This window comes from Pogoniulus pusillus, chromosome 34 (assembly GCF_015220805.1).
Source record: "Pogoniulus pusillus isolate bPogPus1 chromosome 34, bPogPus1.pri, whole genome shotgun sequence".
Taxonomy (NCBI): domain Eukaryota; kingdom Metazoa; phylum Chordata; class Aves; order Piciformes; family Lybiidae; genus Pogoniulus; species Pogoniulus pusillus.
The window spans coordinates 1,043,948-1,062,156 of record NC_087297.1 but is presented as its reverse complement, the minus strand read 5'-3'; the positions used below and the strand labels follow the sequence as shown (position 1 = coordinate 1,062,156).

At 51.3% G+C, this 18,209-nt stretch overlaps 1 protein-coding gene across 3 annotated transcripts in view; it reads right to left on the bottom strand.

Moving 5' to 3' along the window:
• Positions 1-18,209, bottom strand: part of MIB1 (MIB E3 ubiquitin protein ligase 1) — a 98,189-nt gene that overhangs the window by 58,839 nt on the left and 21,141 nt on the right. For all 3 annotated transcript variants that reach the window (XM_064170712.1, XM_064170713.1, XM_064170711.1), the window contains exons 5-9: positions 10,957-11,023; positions 6,683-6,887; positions 3,729-3,912; positions 2,768-2,912; positions 1,665-1,798 (exon numbers count right to left, since the gene is read on the bottom strand). In XM_064170712.1, coding sequence (XP_064026782.1) covers positions 1,665-1,798; positions 2,768-2,912; positions 3,729-3,912; positions 6,683-6,887; positions 10,957-11,023 — 735 coding nt within the window. The remainder of the gene's footprint in view (positions 1-1,664; positions 1,799-2,767; positions 2,913-3,728; positions 3,913-6,682; positions 6,888-10,956; positions 11,024-18,209) is intronic.

Genomic DNA, 18,209 nt, shown 5'->3' with positions numbered 1-18,209 from the left:
TTGAACAATACTTGGATTAAAGCCTTTTGTTACAGTAGCCCAGGAGTGGCAAGACCTGGAGAAGAGGTCTCAGAATCATAAACAGTTTGAGTTGGAATGGACCTTAAAGGTCATCTAGTTCCAACCTTCCACCAGCCCAGCTTGTTCAAGTCCCATCCAGCCTGGGTTCCAACACTTCCAGGCTTAGAGCCTTCACACGTTCTCTGGGCAACCTGTTCCAGCTCCTCAGCACCCTCACAGGGAAGGGCTGCATCCCAGTGGCCAATCCAAATCCAGCTTCTCCCAGTTTGAAGCCATCACCACTTCTCCTGGCATCACTCCATGCCTTTATCAAAAGCCCTTCCCCAGCTCTCCTGTAGCTTACTCCAAACACTGGAAGGCCTCCCTGCAGCCTTCTCTTCTCCAAGCTGAACAACCCAAACTTTCAGTCCCACAGAAGTTCTCCAGCTCTCTGATCATCTTCATGGCCTCCTCTGGACCTGCTCTATAAGTTTCTTGCCCTTCCTCTGTCAGCAGCTCCAGAGCTGGGCATAGTAGTCCAGGTGAGGTCTCATGAGAGTGTAGTGGGAGAATCAGAGCAGAACGACAGCAGCTGGCAGCTCTACACTGCACTGAACAAGGTCTCCTCTTTTTGGTCAGAGTGACTCCTGCTGGTGCTGTAAATGCCAGGGTCTGTATCATCTCAAGCTACAAATTACTCCTAAGAACTGATGGAGTTTAGTCTGCAAGAATTCTGTCGCTGTAGTGAAACATCTGAGAGGGACTTAAACACCTTCCCTGCAACAAACCTTCAGCACTGACTAAGCTGACTCTTAAGCACTGTTTCAGATGGTTCAGTCTGAGCTGATCAGACAAGCTGGGAAAAGGAATGTGACAGAACAGGCTGGATGGGGACCAGCAAAAAAAATCCCCCAAATCTACCCTACCACCTCCTATCCACCCCACTGCTACCCCACCCACACAGCACACAAGCTGAGGACCTTTCACTAACAGTGCTTGGTTCTCTGCCTCCCACAACCCTGGCAGGCTGAGGCTGGAAGCTGTTTTAGCTCATGATACACAACAGAACTCAACATATCTGCCAAGAAAGGCTGTGGTGCAGTATTGTCACACATCCTCAACACATTTCACAGGAGAAATGGGAGAAGAGAATCACAGAACTGTTTTGTTTGGAAAAGCTCTCCAAGCTCACCCAGTCCAACCAGCAACCCAGAACCACCATGGCCCCAGCTGCCATGGCCACAGCTTTCTGCAACACCTCCAGCCATGGGCACTCCACCACCTCCCTGGGCAGCCTCTGCCAGTCCCTGACCACTCTGGCACCAAAGACATTTTTCCTTCTCTCCAACCTAACCCTCCCCTGGCACAAGTTCAGGACATTTCCTTTCCTTCCATCACCTGAGCCTAGGGAGCAGAGCCCAACCCCCACCTGCCTATAGCCTCCTCTCAGGGAGCTGCAGAGAGCAATGAGCTCTGCCCTCAGCCTCCTCTGCTCCACTCTGAACACCCCAAGCTCCCTCAGCTGCTCCTCCCCAGCCCAGACACTGGGCCCAGCTGTACTCCTGTGCAGACACACTGCTGACTGGCAAGCAGCATCCAGGACTGCTTCCCTTTCTCGTGTGTTACTGGTCCCCAGGAAAAATCTCCCCAAACAGAACACTCACATCCACATCTGGTCTCTTTAACAAGTCTTCCACTTTAGCAACATCTCCATTGGCAGCAGCTTTAACCAGTTCTTCATTGAGATCTCCAGATTCCTGGGTTTCAAATAACTTCTTCAATAGCTGGGACAACCTCTCTGTTGTTGTTAAACAAAAGGCAGGATTACAGCTCTTAGCACAGAGGAATAAATAATGGCTGCGACCATGATGGTTATAAAGGCAGGTGCAGGCAACAGAGGAACCCCTGGCAAATGGCAGCTCTAAGCTGTTCTCCAGTGCCAAGTAGGTGCTGCACTCCAACACCGCTCAGACAGCTGAGCTGTGACATCAGGCACTTCAGCACAAGGGTGAGCGACCACAGCCAGCTTGTCTGCCACAACCAGGGGTAGGCACACTCATCTGGGGGTTGGTAACTCATAGATACATAGAACAGTTGGAAGGGACCTTCAAGACCATCCAGTCCCAGCCCCTTGCCATGGACAAGGACACCTCCTACTAGCCCAGGTTGCACAAGGCCACATCCAACCTGGCTAAGTCGATCTGTGAAATAGCCAACAAAAATGAACCACATCAGACATGTTCAGCCTCATCAGAGGGATGAGAGCAGGTCAAACAGAACTGCAATGTGCTTACCCAGACACAGAGAAGATTCCCACTGTCACTAGTGTCTGACTGAATTTCAAGACAAAAACGTTAAGGCAAGACCAAGATCCCCAGTAACAGCCTGCAGCGGATCCATCTGTTCAGCAAGGAGTCTGCCTGCTCCAGCCAGGGACACTCTCTCCGTGCCTTAGCCCCTGGCCCAGTGCCACGTCCCCTCTAATAACCTTGGCTCTAAAGCCCTTAGAGCAGGCTTCCTGAGACACCCCTGGGCAAACTGAACCCCAAACTCCATCTGGAGTTTTTTCACCTTACCAACCTAATTCCCACCTACATCTCCACACTGACTGCAGCTTCTCCTGGGATCTGCCTCACAGGTGCAGCCTCCCTTAGTCTGCCCCCACGCCAGAGCATTGCAACCTTGCACACACAGGCTGGGCTGGGCTCAGCACCCATTAACACAAACACTCCCCAAAGACACTGCTGTGGTCACACTTCAAACTTACCTCCAGATGCATTGCTGATAGCAGATCCTGCTGATGCCACCTTTGAGACAGCTGCAGGGTTGTATGTCCAAGAGGTGCCACAAACCTCTACCTTTAAGTCACTGTCTGAATAGATCTGCTGGACACGACCAACTTTACCTAAAGTCTGCAGTAAAGAAAACAGAAAAAGCAAATAACACTAAAGCAGCTGGAAATCTGAATGTCAGAGGATGTCACACAGGTGATGAGGGCCCTTGCTCAACAGGCCACTATCAATACCTCCAGCTAAGGCTCAGCAGTTACTGCATCCGAGCAAATATCCCATCGCATCTCACAGAACAGGTTGGGTTGGAAGGGACCTCAAAGATCATTCACTTCAAACCCCTCTATCATGGTCAGGGACACCTTCCATGAGCCCAAGATGCTCAAGGTCTCCTCCAACCTGGCCGTGAACACCTCCAGGAAGGAAGCATTCTCAGCCTCCCCGGACAACCTGTGCCCCTGTCTCATCACCCTCACTGCAGAGAATTTCTTCCTCTCTTCCTCATTTCCAGTCTCAGTCTCCCCTCTTCCACCCTCAGTCCACTATCACTCATCCTGTCACTTCCAGTCCTTGTCAAAAGTCCCTCCCCCAGCTCTCCCACAGTCCCCTTCAGGTACTGGAAGGCTGCTCTAAGGTCTCCCTGGAGCCTTATGCAGACTGAACAGCTCCATCTCTCCCAGCCTGTGCCCACAAGGAAGGTGCTGTGCTCTCCATGAGCCACATCTTGTGCTTCACAAAGAATATGGACAGTACCAAAGGCAGCAAATGTAGCGAAGACAGAACAGGCATTGAGGTGCTGGTGACAGCAGCAGCCTCACCACTGCTTTTGAGGAAATGCACTTCAGCTCTGACTCTCACAATCTCCAGCTGTGACTGCCAATCACGACCAGGAATATGTCCCCAGCTTTGCCAGCCTGACTCCAGCACACAGCTACTCACCGGGAGCATGGCTTCAGCCCACTCTCCGTGCCCTCTCTGGAGCAGCTTGATCCGCTCCAAGTCGTAACATACTTGCACTAGGTCACCCACTTGAAACTGAGAGGAGCCTCCCTCTGCACCCTGGGCAGCATCTCCGCTTCGGACAACATTGGCCTTGGTGAGAACAGCAGGATTAAATGTCCACCTAGAGAGGGAGACATTGAAAGGAGATTTCAACGTGCAAGCTCAAATAAAGACAGCTTTAAGAAGACTCTGTTGGACAAGACTCTGCTTGTATGCCTGCAGACACTCTGCAGGTGGATACCACAGCCTGTGGCTAACCAGTTTGTGTCCAGTCACATGGAACTACACAGTTCTGCAACAATATTCTCATCACCAGAAATGCCAACAGGTGCCAAAGCATCCTGTACTGGAGCCCTCAGTGTGGGAAGGACATGGAGCTGATGGAGAGGGTCCAGAAGAAGCCACAAAAATGATCAGGGAGTTGGAGCAGCTCTGCTGTGGGGACAGACTGAGGGAGCTGGAGGTGTGCAGCCTGGAGAGAAGAAGGTTCCAGGGAGACCTAATAGGAGCCTGCCAGTACCTGAAGAAGGCTACAAGAAGGCTGCAGAGAGACTGCTCCCAAAGACCTGTAGCGACAGGACAAGGGAGAATGGCTTCAAACTAGAGCAGAGCAGACTGAGGCTGGATGTCAGGAACAAGTTCTGCACCAGGAGGGTAGTGGAACACTGCAACAGGTTGCTCAGGGACCTGCCTGAGGCCTCATCCCTGGAGGAGATACTTGAAATGAGGCTCAGCAGGACTCTGGTCAGCCTGATCTAGTTCAGGATGTCCCTGCTGACTGCAGAGGGACTAGAGGACTAGATGATCTTTGGAGGTCTACAATTCTGTGATTTCCAGGGATGCCTTCAGAGAGGCACATTTGTACAAGCCAAGAAGAAATATGCTGAGGTGAAGCAGGCTGACAGCAACACAGCCTTGAAAGCAGCTGTGCTGTTGCCTTCTTCCCAGGACATCTTCTCCAGGAAGAAGAGGGCATTCTGTCCCCTCCTGCTAGGTCCAAAGCTCCACCACACAGTTCTGAAGACACTCCTCAGCTGAAGAGATGTCCACACTCCCCTCACTTGTACAAATCTGTCTGGTTTAAAGTTATCATCTGGCTCAGTGATAAGCTTCATTGCAATACACTATGGAGAGCTCTCCCTTACGTGCATTGTTCTGGAGTTTGCTTTCATTCAACTACCTGAACTCTAGAAAGGTCAGGCAGGGAACCACAAGCCAGAGCAGATGCTCTCACTGGCTCTGCAGCCACGAGAGCCAAGAGAAGCCCCTTTAGCTTGTGCCAGATGGTAAAGCAGCTCTGGTTTGCATTACTTTGCAATATTAAGCAACAGTACCTGGAGGGAAAGCCTGAATAAATAATGCACTGTTAATTTTCTAGACAAACTGCACAGGTCAGGCTCCAGATAAAGCTGGAATGATGGAAAGATAAGTTACATGCTTGAGAGCAAGACAACACAAAGCATGTGGATGTACTGGCTCGGATCCAGCTCTAGAGCTGGGTTTGACTCACTCTCAGCATGGATGGAACTCATCAAACTTCAAATCTAAACTACTTGTAGGGAGTGGGTTTGGCAACAGCTTCCCCAACTCTTGCCATTCTTGGTCCATATTTTGATGAATCCCTGGAATACTAAAACGCTGGACACAGCCCGTGCCGAGGTCACTCTACATGAGACAAGACCCCCAGCACACGAACTTCACCACATGCCCTCTGAAAGCTTTGCCTCACTGCACTGCTGTTACCAGTCCCCTTGAACCATGGAACACTTTGTAATGGAAAAGAAATCACTGCTTAAGTACTACACTTTGGAATGTGTCAGTTCAGAACATCACTCCTTATTGTGGACTCAAACTTTTACCAAGTGAGAGAGGCAGCAAGTTCACAGATGGCAGCAAGTGAGGTGGCAGTGTTGATCATCATGAGATTAGAGAGGCTTTGCAGAGGGGCTTGGGTAGACTGGATCCATGGCCAGTGCTAACAGGATGAGCATCAACAAGGCCAAGTGCCAGGTCCTGCACTCGGGCCACAACACCACCAAGCAGTGCTGCAGGCTTGGGGCAGTGTGGCTGGAAAGCTGCTGGGACCCGGGGGCTGAAATCAACAAGCAGCTGAATATGAGCCAGCAGTGCCAAGCTGGCACAGAAAGGCAAAGGCATCCTGGCTGGGGTCAGAAATGCTGTGCCCAGCAGCAGCAGGGAGGGGATTGTGCCCTTGGACTCTGCTCTGCTGAGGCCACAGCTGCAGTGCTGTGTTCAGTCTGGGGCAGCTCAGTGCAAGAGGGATGTGGAGGTGCTGGAACCAGTTTAGAGAAGGGCAAGGAAGTTGTCAAGGGCCTAGAGAATAAATCTGGTGCAAAGCAACTGAAGGAGCTGGGAATTGTTAGTTTGAAGAATAGGAGTCTGAGGGCAGAGCTCATCACTGTCTACAGCTGCCCAAAAGGAGGCTGTGGAGAAGCTGGTGCTGGTTTCTGCTCACAGGTAAACAGTGATAGAACAAGAGGAATGGCCTCAGGCTGCCACTGGGTGGGTTTAGACTGGACATGAGGAAACATTTTTCCCAGTAGGAGTGGTCAGGGATTGGAATGTGCTGCCCAGGGAGGTGGTGAAGTCACCAACCCTAGATGTGTTTGGAGCCCGTTGAGATGTGGTGCTTGGGGCTACAGTTTAGAGTGAACCTATAGAGCAGGGTTAGTGGTTGGCCCTGGCGAGCCTGAGGGCTCCTCCCACCGGAATGTTTCTCTGACTCTGTCAATGTGACCGCAGAAGGGATCCGTTTCCTCGCAGAGACCTTAACAGGTGCAAGGGGAGGACAGAAAGGTTCTGGCACCAAGTGGTCCAGGTGCTGAAGCAAAGGCAGTTTGCAAGGCCCAGCACGGAGGGCTGCACCGAACCTGTTGCCACTCGGGTACTGCACTACGATGTCGTGATCCTCGTCGATGCCGCAGACGGTGCCGGTGGTGGTGAGGGTCTCGAACATGCCATCGGTCCAGCCGCCGTGCCCGTGCTGCAGCGACTGCACGATCTCCAGGTCCAGGTCGATGTTGACCAGGTCGCCGATCTGCAGCCCGCCAGGGTTCCTGTTCCCGTTCTGCTCGCCTGAAACCAACAAGGGCAGCAGTGTTGGCGCCTCCACGCTCCCTCCCCGCGCGGCGGAAGGCAGGCACCTTGTGGAGCTGGACTCCGCTGCAGGCAGGGACAGCCAGCTGGGGAGAGGGAGTGGACAGGGACAGAACCACCTGGACAGGTTGCCTAGGTACGTGGTTGAGACCCCATTCCTGGAGACATTCAAGATGAGGCTGGACAGGGCTCTGGGCAACCTGACCTAGTGGAGGGCATCCCTGCCGAGTGCAGGGGGGTTGGAGTGGGTGACCTCTGGAGGTCCCTTCCAGCCCATCCCATGATTCTGTGAACCTCTGGCCATGGACTTCCGCTTTTCTTGTTGACTGAACTGCAGCTAAACAGCAACACAAGTGGCAAACGCTAGCGACTTGTGCTGGGCTCCACCAGGGGCTCTCACTGCTACTTACAGCTGTCACAGGGGGAGGTGAGGCAGGGCCTTTCAGCTCTGATACACTTAAGGGAGTCATCCACAAAGGGCCTTCTCTGCGAGACTCCACCTTGTGTCCTGTGTCCAGCCCTGGAACCCAGCACAAGGAGGCCAAGGAACTGTCAGGGCAGACTCAGAGGAGGCCACAAAGACAATTCAAGGGTCGGAGCAGCTCTGCTGTGAACACAGGCTGAGAGCTGGAGTGACAGGATGAGGGCTGACGGCTTCGAACTGGAGTCAGACTTAGATGAGACATTAGGAAGAAATTATTCCCCATGAGGGTGGTGAGGCACTGGAACAGGTTGCCCAGAGAAGTTGTGGAGGTTCTAAGCCTGGACGTGTTGAAAGCCAGGTTGGACAGGTCTTAGAGCAAGCTGGGCTCGTAGGAGATCTCCATGCCCCAGTGCAGGGGTATTTGGAATTAGGAGATCTTTACGCTTAGTCTCCGAGTCTCGAGTCCCTTAGGGGCCACTAACAATTTGTCTCTATGCCATTTGGCACTACTGAAATCTTGGTGCCACCATTTCCAGTCACCCTTTATGTGGTTCTGTGTGGCTTGCCAATTACCTCTTAACGAGCTTCTTACTAGACCAAGTAACCCCAGCTGCTCGTCCTTGAAATTCACATTCTCAGTCTCTTAACCACTTCATCAGAATCTCTACATCTTCCCAATACTGGGAGGGGAAGGAGGAGGAGATGGATGGACACAAACTGGACACAGCTTCATCACCACTGACAAGAGTGGGAAAACAACTTTGCCTCTTCTGTTGTCCACCATCCTGCTAATAAAGCCACTCTGAAATTTGCCTCACCTGCAACGATGCCAAACTGCTCCTCTGTGCCAGGCCAAGGTCTTTCTCACCACTACTCCTCACTCAGGTCTTTACAATTCCTAGGCAGGGTACCTGTGGTATGTAGGCTTTGCAGAATGCCAGGTGGGAAGGGACCCCAAGCACCACCTACTCCAACCTTTCCAGCTCACAGCAGAGCTGAGCTGGCCCAGCTCCCTGCCAGGCTGAGCCTTCAGACTGCCCCATGCAGGGCACTCCACTGCTTCCCCCTTGGGAGATGATTCCAGCCTCTGACTGTTCTCAGGTGCAAACACTTCCTCCTGCTGTCCCATGGGAATGTCCCCAGCAATAACTTGTCCCCATCACCCCTCGGCTTTGCCACAGGTCTACTTGTGCAAAGGGAGTCTCTATCCTCCTGGTAGCCTTCCTTTATGTGCTGGCCCATGCTGAGAAGGTCTCTCCTATGCCTGAGTGCAAAACTGCACTTCTGACTGAACTCCATGAGGTTTCCATTCACCAAACCTTTCACTTCCTCAAGGCTCTTCTGAGTAATGCTCTGCTTCAAGCCACAGCCCTTAGCAACTTGCTGTCACCTGCAAACTGTCTGGGGTTTTACTGTGTCTCATCCTTGAGGTCACCAATGTGGTTGTGATCTGGATTAGATCCAGGGGCTTGCTCCAACTGCCTCCTACTCCATGTTAACTGGGCCCCTGCTAGGGTACTATTTGCACTCCACTTCACCTGTCACAGTACCAAAACCACCTCTCTGGCTTTTAATGCAAGTGTAGATTTAAATTCACAGCATGAAGAGACCTGTGAGTTGTGTTCAGAAGGCATGGAGAAGGGAGAGAGGTTCTAACAAACACCAGGTGGGACAACTAACAACTGAGAAGATGGAACACAGTGCAGCAAGAGCCACCAAGTTCAACATCATCCATTAAGTGCAACTTAATACAGCAGGAGAAAACTGAAGAACAGACTCCTACTATCTTTGGTGATTAACCTTTCATTAATTATCTTTGGTGACTCACACAGTCAGATATGGCATCATCCTAAAAGTAAGCTCCATGCAGAAAACACAGACTTGGACTTCTAAAGCAATGACAAAAAATAAAGGGCACTGATAAGAACTAAGCTTTACCTCTGTGATAAAGAAACAGCAAGACCCCATTATTTGCTGCCCTATCTGCAGTCATGTCAGACTAGAGAGACAGCATTTTAAGTAAAGAAGCAAGACACAATCCCAGAATGCCCTGGTTTGTTACAGAGGTGGAGTGAACAGTACTGAACTCAAGCTGATCTAGCTGGAGACAGAGTAAGGAGTCCTGAGCCCAAGCTGATCTAGCTGGAGATGAAATAGCAGTGAACCCAAGCTGATCTAGTTGGAGACATAGTAAGGAGTCCTGAACCCAAGCTGATCTAGCTGGAGATGGAGTAAGCAGTACTACTCCCAAACTGATCTAGTTGGAGATATCTCTGCTCATTGCCTCCAGCTCTGGGGCCCCGAGCACAAGAAGGACCTGGAGCTGCTGGAGTGGGTCTAGAGGAGACCACGAACATGCTCAGAGGGCTGGAGAAGCTCCCTGTGGGGACAGGCTGGGAGAGTTGGGGCTGTTCAGCCTGGAGAAGAGAAGGCTGCAGGGAGAGCTTAGAGCAGCCTGCCAGTGCCTGAAGGGGCTGCAGGAGAGAGCTGGGGAGGGACTTCTGACTAAAGGCTGGGAGTGACAGGATGAGGGCCAATGGCTTTGAGCTGGGGAAGGGAGAGTGAGTGGAGATGAGGAAGAAATTCTGTGCAGTGAGAGTGGTGAGACACTGGCACAGGTTGCCCAGGGAGGCTGTGGATGCATTCAAAGCTAGGCTGGATAAGGGCTTGAGCAATCTGGGCTGGTGGGAGGTGTCCCTGCCTATGGCAAGGGGTTGGAACTGGATGATCTTTAAGGTCCCTTCCAACCTAAACCATTCTGTGAATCTTTGAACACAGCACTTGGCAATTGCTTTGTACACTCTGTAGACGCCTACAGCCCAGCTAGGACCCTGAAGGAGTAAGTCAGTGCAGCAGGTGATGAAGAGAGCCCCTGCTCAGATCTCCCAGCACACAGCAGTACCAGCACCCAACACTGCACTGATACATGCTTGAACAGCCCCAGCTCACAGCCATGTAGATGCAGCTTCACCCAACAGCTTGGAGTTATTTAACAGTGCAGAGCAGTTTTTGGCCCTTCAGAAACACACTGCACAGGGCACACCACTCAGTTTATTACTTACTCAACACTCAGCAGCTCCCTGGCCATGCACTTGGCACATGGATACCAAGGTTTTGGAGCTACAAAGAAGATCATGGGACTGGAACATCTCCTTTATGAGGAGAGACCGACAGACTGAGGCTAGTCTGGAAGAGAGCAGCCCGAGGGGGATCCCACCAATGCTGACCGATACTTAACGGATGGGGTCGGGAGGACAGGATCAGGACAGTGAGAGGACAAGGAATAATGGGCACAGACCTGAACATCAGCCACCTAAACGTGAGGAAATCTGACAGTGCTGGAGGCTCCATCTCCTGAGACGTTCAAAACCCATGGACATGTTCCTGTGTGACCTTCTCTAGGTGACCCTGCCTGGGCAAGGGGCTTGATGACCTTCAGAGGCCCCTTCCAGCCCCCACCACTCTGTGATCAGATGCATTTGGAGCAGTGTTACAACCCATCACTAAGGTGCAGAAGTGCTGCTGCTTATTTTTCACCAGCAAGGACATTTTAAAAGGAAAGAGAAATGCAGACTTAAGTGTAATCAACACGCAGCAAGATAAATTGCTTCATCTTCAACTCACCTAACACTGGACAATGGTCCCTGTAGAATGAGCCTCCCTTTGCATCTTGGACACATTTCAGGTCAGACTATGGAGAGAGATTGAGACAACTTTAGTCCCGACTGAGCCTGCAGGCGAACAGAGGTCAGCAGAACTAGAACTGAAACACACCACAGCAAGAAAGGCTGGAACTGAGGTGAAAGGTGCTCCATGAATCCAGAGCCACTGCACATCACCCCAGGTGCTCCTCAGTGTCAAGACTGCTGACTCCAAGAAAGGTGCTGCAGTAAGGCACAGCTGCTTTGCACTGTTCCATGGAGCTGCACTGCCCTTGGAAAAAGAAATGTCTGCAGACACAAGGGAGGAAACAAAAAGCTCTGCAGACAGTGCTTGAGGCCACAGCCTTTCCTGTATCCATCCTTTCATCCCCCTCTTCCCAGCCCTTTCTAACAGACATATCTTTCACTTAGAGAAGAAAGCCTGACAGCCAAATTCTACAGAAGGAAGAATTTCCAATGCACAAGGACATCACCTAAAAAAACAAAAAAACAACAACACAGCCCCACCACAGCACCCTGCTGAGCTAAACCTGATCCTTTGAAAGAGCATTTCTAAAGCTCATCCTCAGAAGGAGACTGTTTGATACTGTCTGGGAAGCAGCAGTTCCAAGTGTGATAACCAGCTCCCATTCAGCGAGCCAGCAGGGTTCCTGCAGTTCTCCTTTCCTCTGGCTTATTCCCCGCACACCCCCTGAAGCCAAACACCCACCATCTGCCGGTGCTCCTCGTGGAACAATTCTGGCTAAACAAAGGGCATTTTGTCTGCGTCAGGACTTGGGGAGCAGATAGGAAACTGTTTGCAAAATGTGCCTGAATAATCTGTGGGACCCAGGAGGAAAGAGGAGGACAGGTGGTGGCAACCATATAACCAACCAGAACTAAACAAATGTTTGCCCTACACCTAAGGCTGATGGGCAGACTGTGCTCCTTTGAAAGGATTAAAGCATGGGCTGGAAGGGACCTCCGAGTTCCAAACCCCTGCCAAGGGCAGGGACACCTCCCACCAGCACAACTTGCTCAAGGCCTCATCCACGCTGGCCTGGAACACCTCCAGGGAGGAGACATCCACAGCCTCCCTGGCAGCCTGTGCCAGTGTCTCACCACCCTCACTGCAAACAATTTCTTCCTCATCTCCACTCTCACTCTCCCCTCTCTCCCAGCTCAAAGCCATTGTCCCTCATCCTGTCACTCCCAGCCCTTGTCACAAGTTCCTCCCCAGCTCTCTTGTAGCCCCCTTCAGGCACTGGAAGGCTGCTCTAAGGTCTCCCTGCAGCCTTCTCTTCTCCAGGCTGAACAGCCCCAACTCTCCCAGCCTGTCCCCACAGCAGAGCTTCTCCAGCCTTCTGAGCACCTTCATGGCCTCCTCTGGTCCCCCTCTAGCAGCTCCAGGTCCTTCTTGTGCTGTGTTTCCCAGAGCTGGAGGCAGTGCTGCAGGTGAGGTCTGAGCAGAGCAGAGGGGCAGAATCCCCTCCCTGTGCTGCTGCTCTCCCTGCTCTGGCTGCAGCCAGCACACAGCTGGCTCTGGGCTGCCAGTGACCAGTGCTGGCTGCTGGGCACTTTGGCAACAACTGACAGCCCCAAGGCCTTCTGCTCCAGGCTGCTCTCAGCCACTGCTCACCCAGCCTGGATCTGTGCTTGGGACTGCCCTCACACAGCTGCAGGACCTTGCACTTGGACCTGTTGAACTTCATGAGGTTGGCTTGGTCTCACCTCTGCAGCCTGTCCAGGTCCCTGGGGATGGATCCCTGCCCTCCAGCCTGTCAGTCACAGCACACAGCTTGGTGTCACCTGCGAACTTACTGAGGCTCCATCACAAAAGGCCACCGAAGCCATCAGACAGGATCTGCCCTTGCTGAATCTATGCTGGTTACCACCAACCATCTTCATTTCCCATATGCCTTAGGAAAGCCTTCAGGAGGATCTGCTCCATGACCTTGCCAGGCACAAGTCAGGTCTGGAGTTTCTGAGGTCATCTCTGCACCTTTTAAACAGCTCTAGAGATGGGGATTCAGCCAATTCTCTGGGCAGCCTGTTCCAGGCTTTGACAACCCTTTCAGGGAAGAGGTTTCTTCTCATATTCTACCTAAACCTCTCCTGGGGCAAACTGAGGCCATTTCCTCTAATCCTGTCATTTGTTACAAGAGAAAACAGACCAACCCCTACCTCACTGCAACCTTCCTTCTGGGAGCTGTGGAAAGCAGTGAGCTCTGCTCTCAGCCTCCTCTGCTCCACACTAACTCCCCCACGACTCCCTCAGCTGCTCCTCCCCAGCCCTGTTCTCCAAACCTTTAGGCTTTACTGCCTTTCTCTGGACCTGCACCAGCCCCTCTATATCTCTGTTGTAGCGAGGGCCCCAAACAGAGCACAGTACTCAAAATCACTGAAGAATAAAACAGGAGACTCATTTAAGTGTCACAGAGAAGTAAGGCCACATATTTATTTTATCACATAAGCTTTCACCAAAAGCAAACTGAGGACCCAAAACACTCAAAGCTGAGGTGCTGACAGAGGTTAAAGCACCTAAAACTCACTCCTATGTACAGGAAAAAGTTCCTTCAGCATATTTGTACACAGCACAACTAAGAAAAACTTAACATCAATGTGTGAAATGCTTGCAAATGCCCTAAAAACCACCACCAGATCCCAGATTGATTCTGGAGTTCTAGGAGAGGAAGCTGTACTTGGCTGTACTTCAGTTACAGGGGAGCTGGGCAAGCAGCTGCAATTCTACTTCTAGCACTAGGCCACTGCACTGATCCACAAAGGAGAATGAGCTCCCTCCTGCAAGAGGGGCTGAAGTAAAACCAACAGGGGTGGTGACAAGCTCCTGGATGTCATCCCCTTGAGACTGTGTGGGAGAGACCCCACTAGTGAGAACAGCAACCAAACCCAAAGTCCAGCCACGTCAGGCTGCCAGCACATGGCTGCTGCCAGCTCCTGTGCTTGCTCAGCCAGCTCTGCTGTGCCATGCTTGGAGACCCCAGGGGAGCTGCACCTGTAAGTTGGCTGAAAGGGCAGCAGGTTTGGAGAGGGGACCTGCAGGTGCAGAAGGGAAGGTAGCACAACACAGGGCACGTCAGAATGCAAGTTCTGGAGTCATGCCATGCCCAGCAAAAGGCCCAACAGGTGCGAGGCTGGGCGCAGGCATACGGAGATCAGCACACAGAACCACCCTCAGCTTCTACACACGGGCTTGAGGGAGAAATCAACCCATCAGCCCCCAGCAGGATCCTTTCCAGGAGAAGAAAACAAGCTACACATTTTGTCTGGCTTGTGCATGGGCAGAGGAGGGAGGCCTGTGAGGCTCTGGTGGACAGGAGCTCCCGATGGTGAGAAGCAAAGGAGCAGCAGCAGCGCAGGGCAGCGCTGCCCGAGCAGAGCTCACAGCTGGCACACGGGAGCAGGGGGCAATGCTGCTTTCTGCCTGCCATGCACAACTTTGGTCTTTCAGCATTATCTTCTGCCCTGCTGAAACACTCTCTGCATGCCAGCTGTGTGACTGGGTGACACAAAGACCATGAACTGCCTTGTCAAGTGGGAAACACAGAAAGCCTGACAGGTCCCTGACTTACCATCCAGTTACTGCACTGAGAAAACAGCAACTTCACCACCAGAAAAAGGTCAGAGAATGAAAATGGACAGCCCAGCAATGTCTGCAGTGATGGCAGATGGCATCAGGGCACTACCTTGAAGAGGAAAACAATGCTGAAGGAGCTGCTGCCTATTTAAATTAAGTTAATAGAACCATAGAATTATTTGGGTCAGAAAAGCCCTCCAAGCTCACCCAGTCCTACCTGCAACCCAGCACCACCATGGCCACTAAACCCTGGCCCCAAGTGCCCATGGCCACAGCTTTCTGCAACACCTTCAGCCATGGCACTCCACCACCTCCCTGAGCAATCCCTGACCACTCTGGCACCAAAGACAGTTTTCCTCCTCTCCAACCCAACCCTGCCCTGGCACAATTCCAGGACATATTCTCTCCTGCTAGCACCTGAGCCTAGGGAGCAGAGTTCAACCCCCACCTGCCTGCAGCCTCCTCTCAGAGAGCTGCAGAGAGCAATGAGCTCTGCCCTCAGCCTCCTCTGCTCTACATTGACCCCCCCCAGCTCCCTCAGCTGCTCCTCCCCAGCCCTGTTCTCCAGGCCCTTCCCCAGCTTTGTTGCCCTTCTCTGGACCTGCTCCCACCCCTCAATGTCCTTTTTGGAACTGAGCCCAGCACTCGAGCTGTGGCCTCACCAGGGGCATAATCATTTCCCTGCTCCTGCTGGCCACACCACTGAGAAGCAAGCACAGCAGGGTAATCTCAGCATAAAAAGGTCAAGTGGTCCTCAGCAACGAAATTTAGTAAGGCAAAACTGATTCCTAAGTAATGAAATTGAGGCAGGAGCCTCCTGCTGCTGGAACCATTTTTTCCCCAATTTTGATAGCAGATGATTGTGCTGCTGAGTAGCAGAACAGAATCCTTACTGAAACCCAGTGCAAGCTACCTGCTCTACCATCCTCAGCTGTGCTCTGTGAAGACATAAAAACTAGAAACAAGCCCAAAATTGCAAATCACAACCTTCTTGTGACTCATTTCACAGAGTGGATCCAACCACAGATGTGAAATGCGAGCAGTGCCCAATATCCATACCAGCCAGCAGTACTTCATCCCTGCTACAGAGGTAGCAAACACATCACTGTGCCTCACAGCATCACAAAAGCAGATTTCAGCTTGGGAATTCGAGGCCTGTGGCAGCAGTCTCCCAGATTTAAATGCCAGGCTTCACAAAAGGCAAGATCCACTTCCCTCAGCTGCTTCAAAGGGAAACACAGCGGCAGAGAACTAAAAGCAAACTGGAAGGATCTGGCCATAAGGAAATGCAAGCTGCCAGCCAGCACCTGCTGGCCCAGCCAGTCCTGGTCTCTCCCAGAGAAAAGCTGTCAGGCCAGATAGATTAATTTTCAGGGCCAGATGCAGCCCCTCGCCTATCAAATAAGTGACAATGATAAGCTGTGTTCCTTTAATCAGCCCCATTTGCATCTGAGTCAAGAGTTATTCATCTGCAAAGCAGGGCTCTCCTCCCAGCTGTATTTACACTGGCACAGTGAATATTGGGGACTCCACACTCTCTGCACATCAAGACCCAACTGCTTAAGTCCCACGTTTGCCTCAACCTTTTATGAACTTTCTGACAGTCCATTAGTCAGCTTCACAGAGTGGCCCATCACTGCTAATTACCGGTGTGCTTAGCAAGTAATTACCAAGTCAGAAAGCACAGCACTCCGTGCAGTGCCAATTCGTGCCAGAGATCCCGGAATCCGTTCTGCCTGAAACAAAAACTGCACCTGATGAAGCATCTGAAGATGCAGTTGTGGTAGGAGTGGATGACAAGCAGGAAAGCACTGCCGTGAAGCCTGCCATGGTCCTTTGGATACATGTGGACATATATTCACAGCCTGCACTGGGCTGGAGTGACTCCCGAAGGGCATCTTGTCCAACTCCCCTGCACTCAGCAGGGACACCTGCAACCAGAGCAGGCTGTCCAGAGCCACATCAAGTCTGATCTTGAATGTCTCCAGGGATAAGGCCTCAACCTCCCCTGGGCAGCCTGCGACAGTATTTCTCGACCCTCACCATGCAGAACTTCCTCCTGATGTCCAACCTAACTCTGCCCTGCTCCAGTTTCACACCACTGCCCTTTGTCCTATGCCCCCCGAACAGCCTCTCTCCAGCCTTCCTGTTGGTCCCCTGCAGATACTGAAATGCAGCTCTAAAGTCTCCCTGGAGGCTTCTCCAGGCTGAACAGCCCAAACTCTCTCAGCCTGTCTCCACAGGAGAAGTGCTCCACCCCTCTGATCATTTTGGCCTCTTCTGGGCCCACTCCAGCAGGTCTACATCTCTCTTGCGCTGGGGGCACCATAGCTGGACACAGCACTGCAGGTGAGGTCTCAGCAGAGCAGAGGGGCAGGATCACTTCTCTAGACCTGTTGGCCACACTTCTGATGCAGCCCAGCATGTAGGCCTTCTGGGCTGCAGGTGCCCACTGTTAGATAATCTCTGTATCACCCTCACTATCTATATCTAGGTAGCTTCACACATGCTTTGACAGCTCTCTAGTGTTAAATGAGTGACCAAACACTACCAATGGCACAGATCTGGTGGGAAGAGTCACCCCAGCTCCTTCCAGTGAAGAGCTGCAGTGGCTAACCAGGCACTCAAGGGATGTTCAATGCTCACTTACATGGCAATAGTTTCCCAAGAGACTATAAATGATTCACACACAGTAGATATATTTTTATTGATAAGGAATTAACTTTTTCACAACAGAATAAAACTTATTTTAAATGTGGGTTTTTGGAGGCCAGAAGGAATCTTTAATGATTCCACAGCACTCCTACTATGCAGGCATCAAACTTTACCATAGCAACTGAAACCACACCAAAACTCAAGGAAGGAGCAGTTGGTGTGGATCTCATTCCACCCAGACTGTCACTGCTTTCTTTTTCCATGCACCACATCCAAACACAAGGGGGAAAGATACCAACCTTTGGTTTAATATTGTACAACCTTCTTTCCCACTGCCTCTTTCTAACTTTGGTTAGAACTGGCAGGGGACCACAAAGCACAAAATTCAATACTGATTGATGTTCTCATCCTTAGCACCTTCATGCCTCAGAAGAGCTGGCCTGCACTGAAGATATTTAATCTTTTAAAGCCTGACACCAAACCATGGATTTACTGCAAAGTGGTGTTCAGAGCACTATAAAAATCAGCTTCATTTCAAGTAAGGCAAAATATCTAACTTCACAGAAAGGCAGGCTTGCCACACTCCGATGTCACATCTGACAAGGTGACACTTCCAAGCCAACATGCTTTTGCTCTGCAGCATCAAACAAGAAAATCATGCAAAGAAAATGCTAATTAGGATGCTATAAAGCAGTTGATAATCAAAGTAACCTTTCCTCGACCCACATTAGGATAAGAAAACCCCACAACAGAAGGCACTCAGGCTAGAGGCTGACCCATTTTCTCTCTAAGGCTGCAGAAGCAGCTGTAGAAGCTAGGAAGTCAAAAAGAAAAACTTACTGCTAAAGCAAATTAAGGCTGTACCTTTCCAGTGACAAAAATTTTGCTCTGGAGCATTCTAAGTGTTGCCAGCAATTGAACAACTGCAAACCTTGCAATAATCACACTGAAAATTGAAGCAAAGAGAGCTCAGAGAGTTAAAG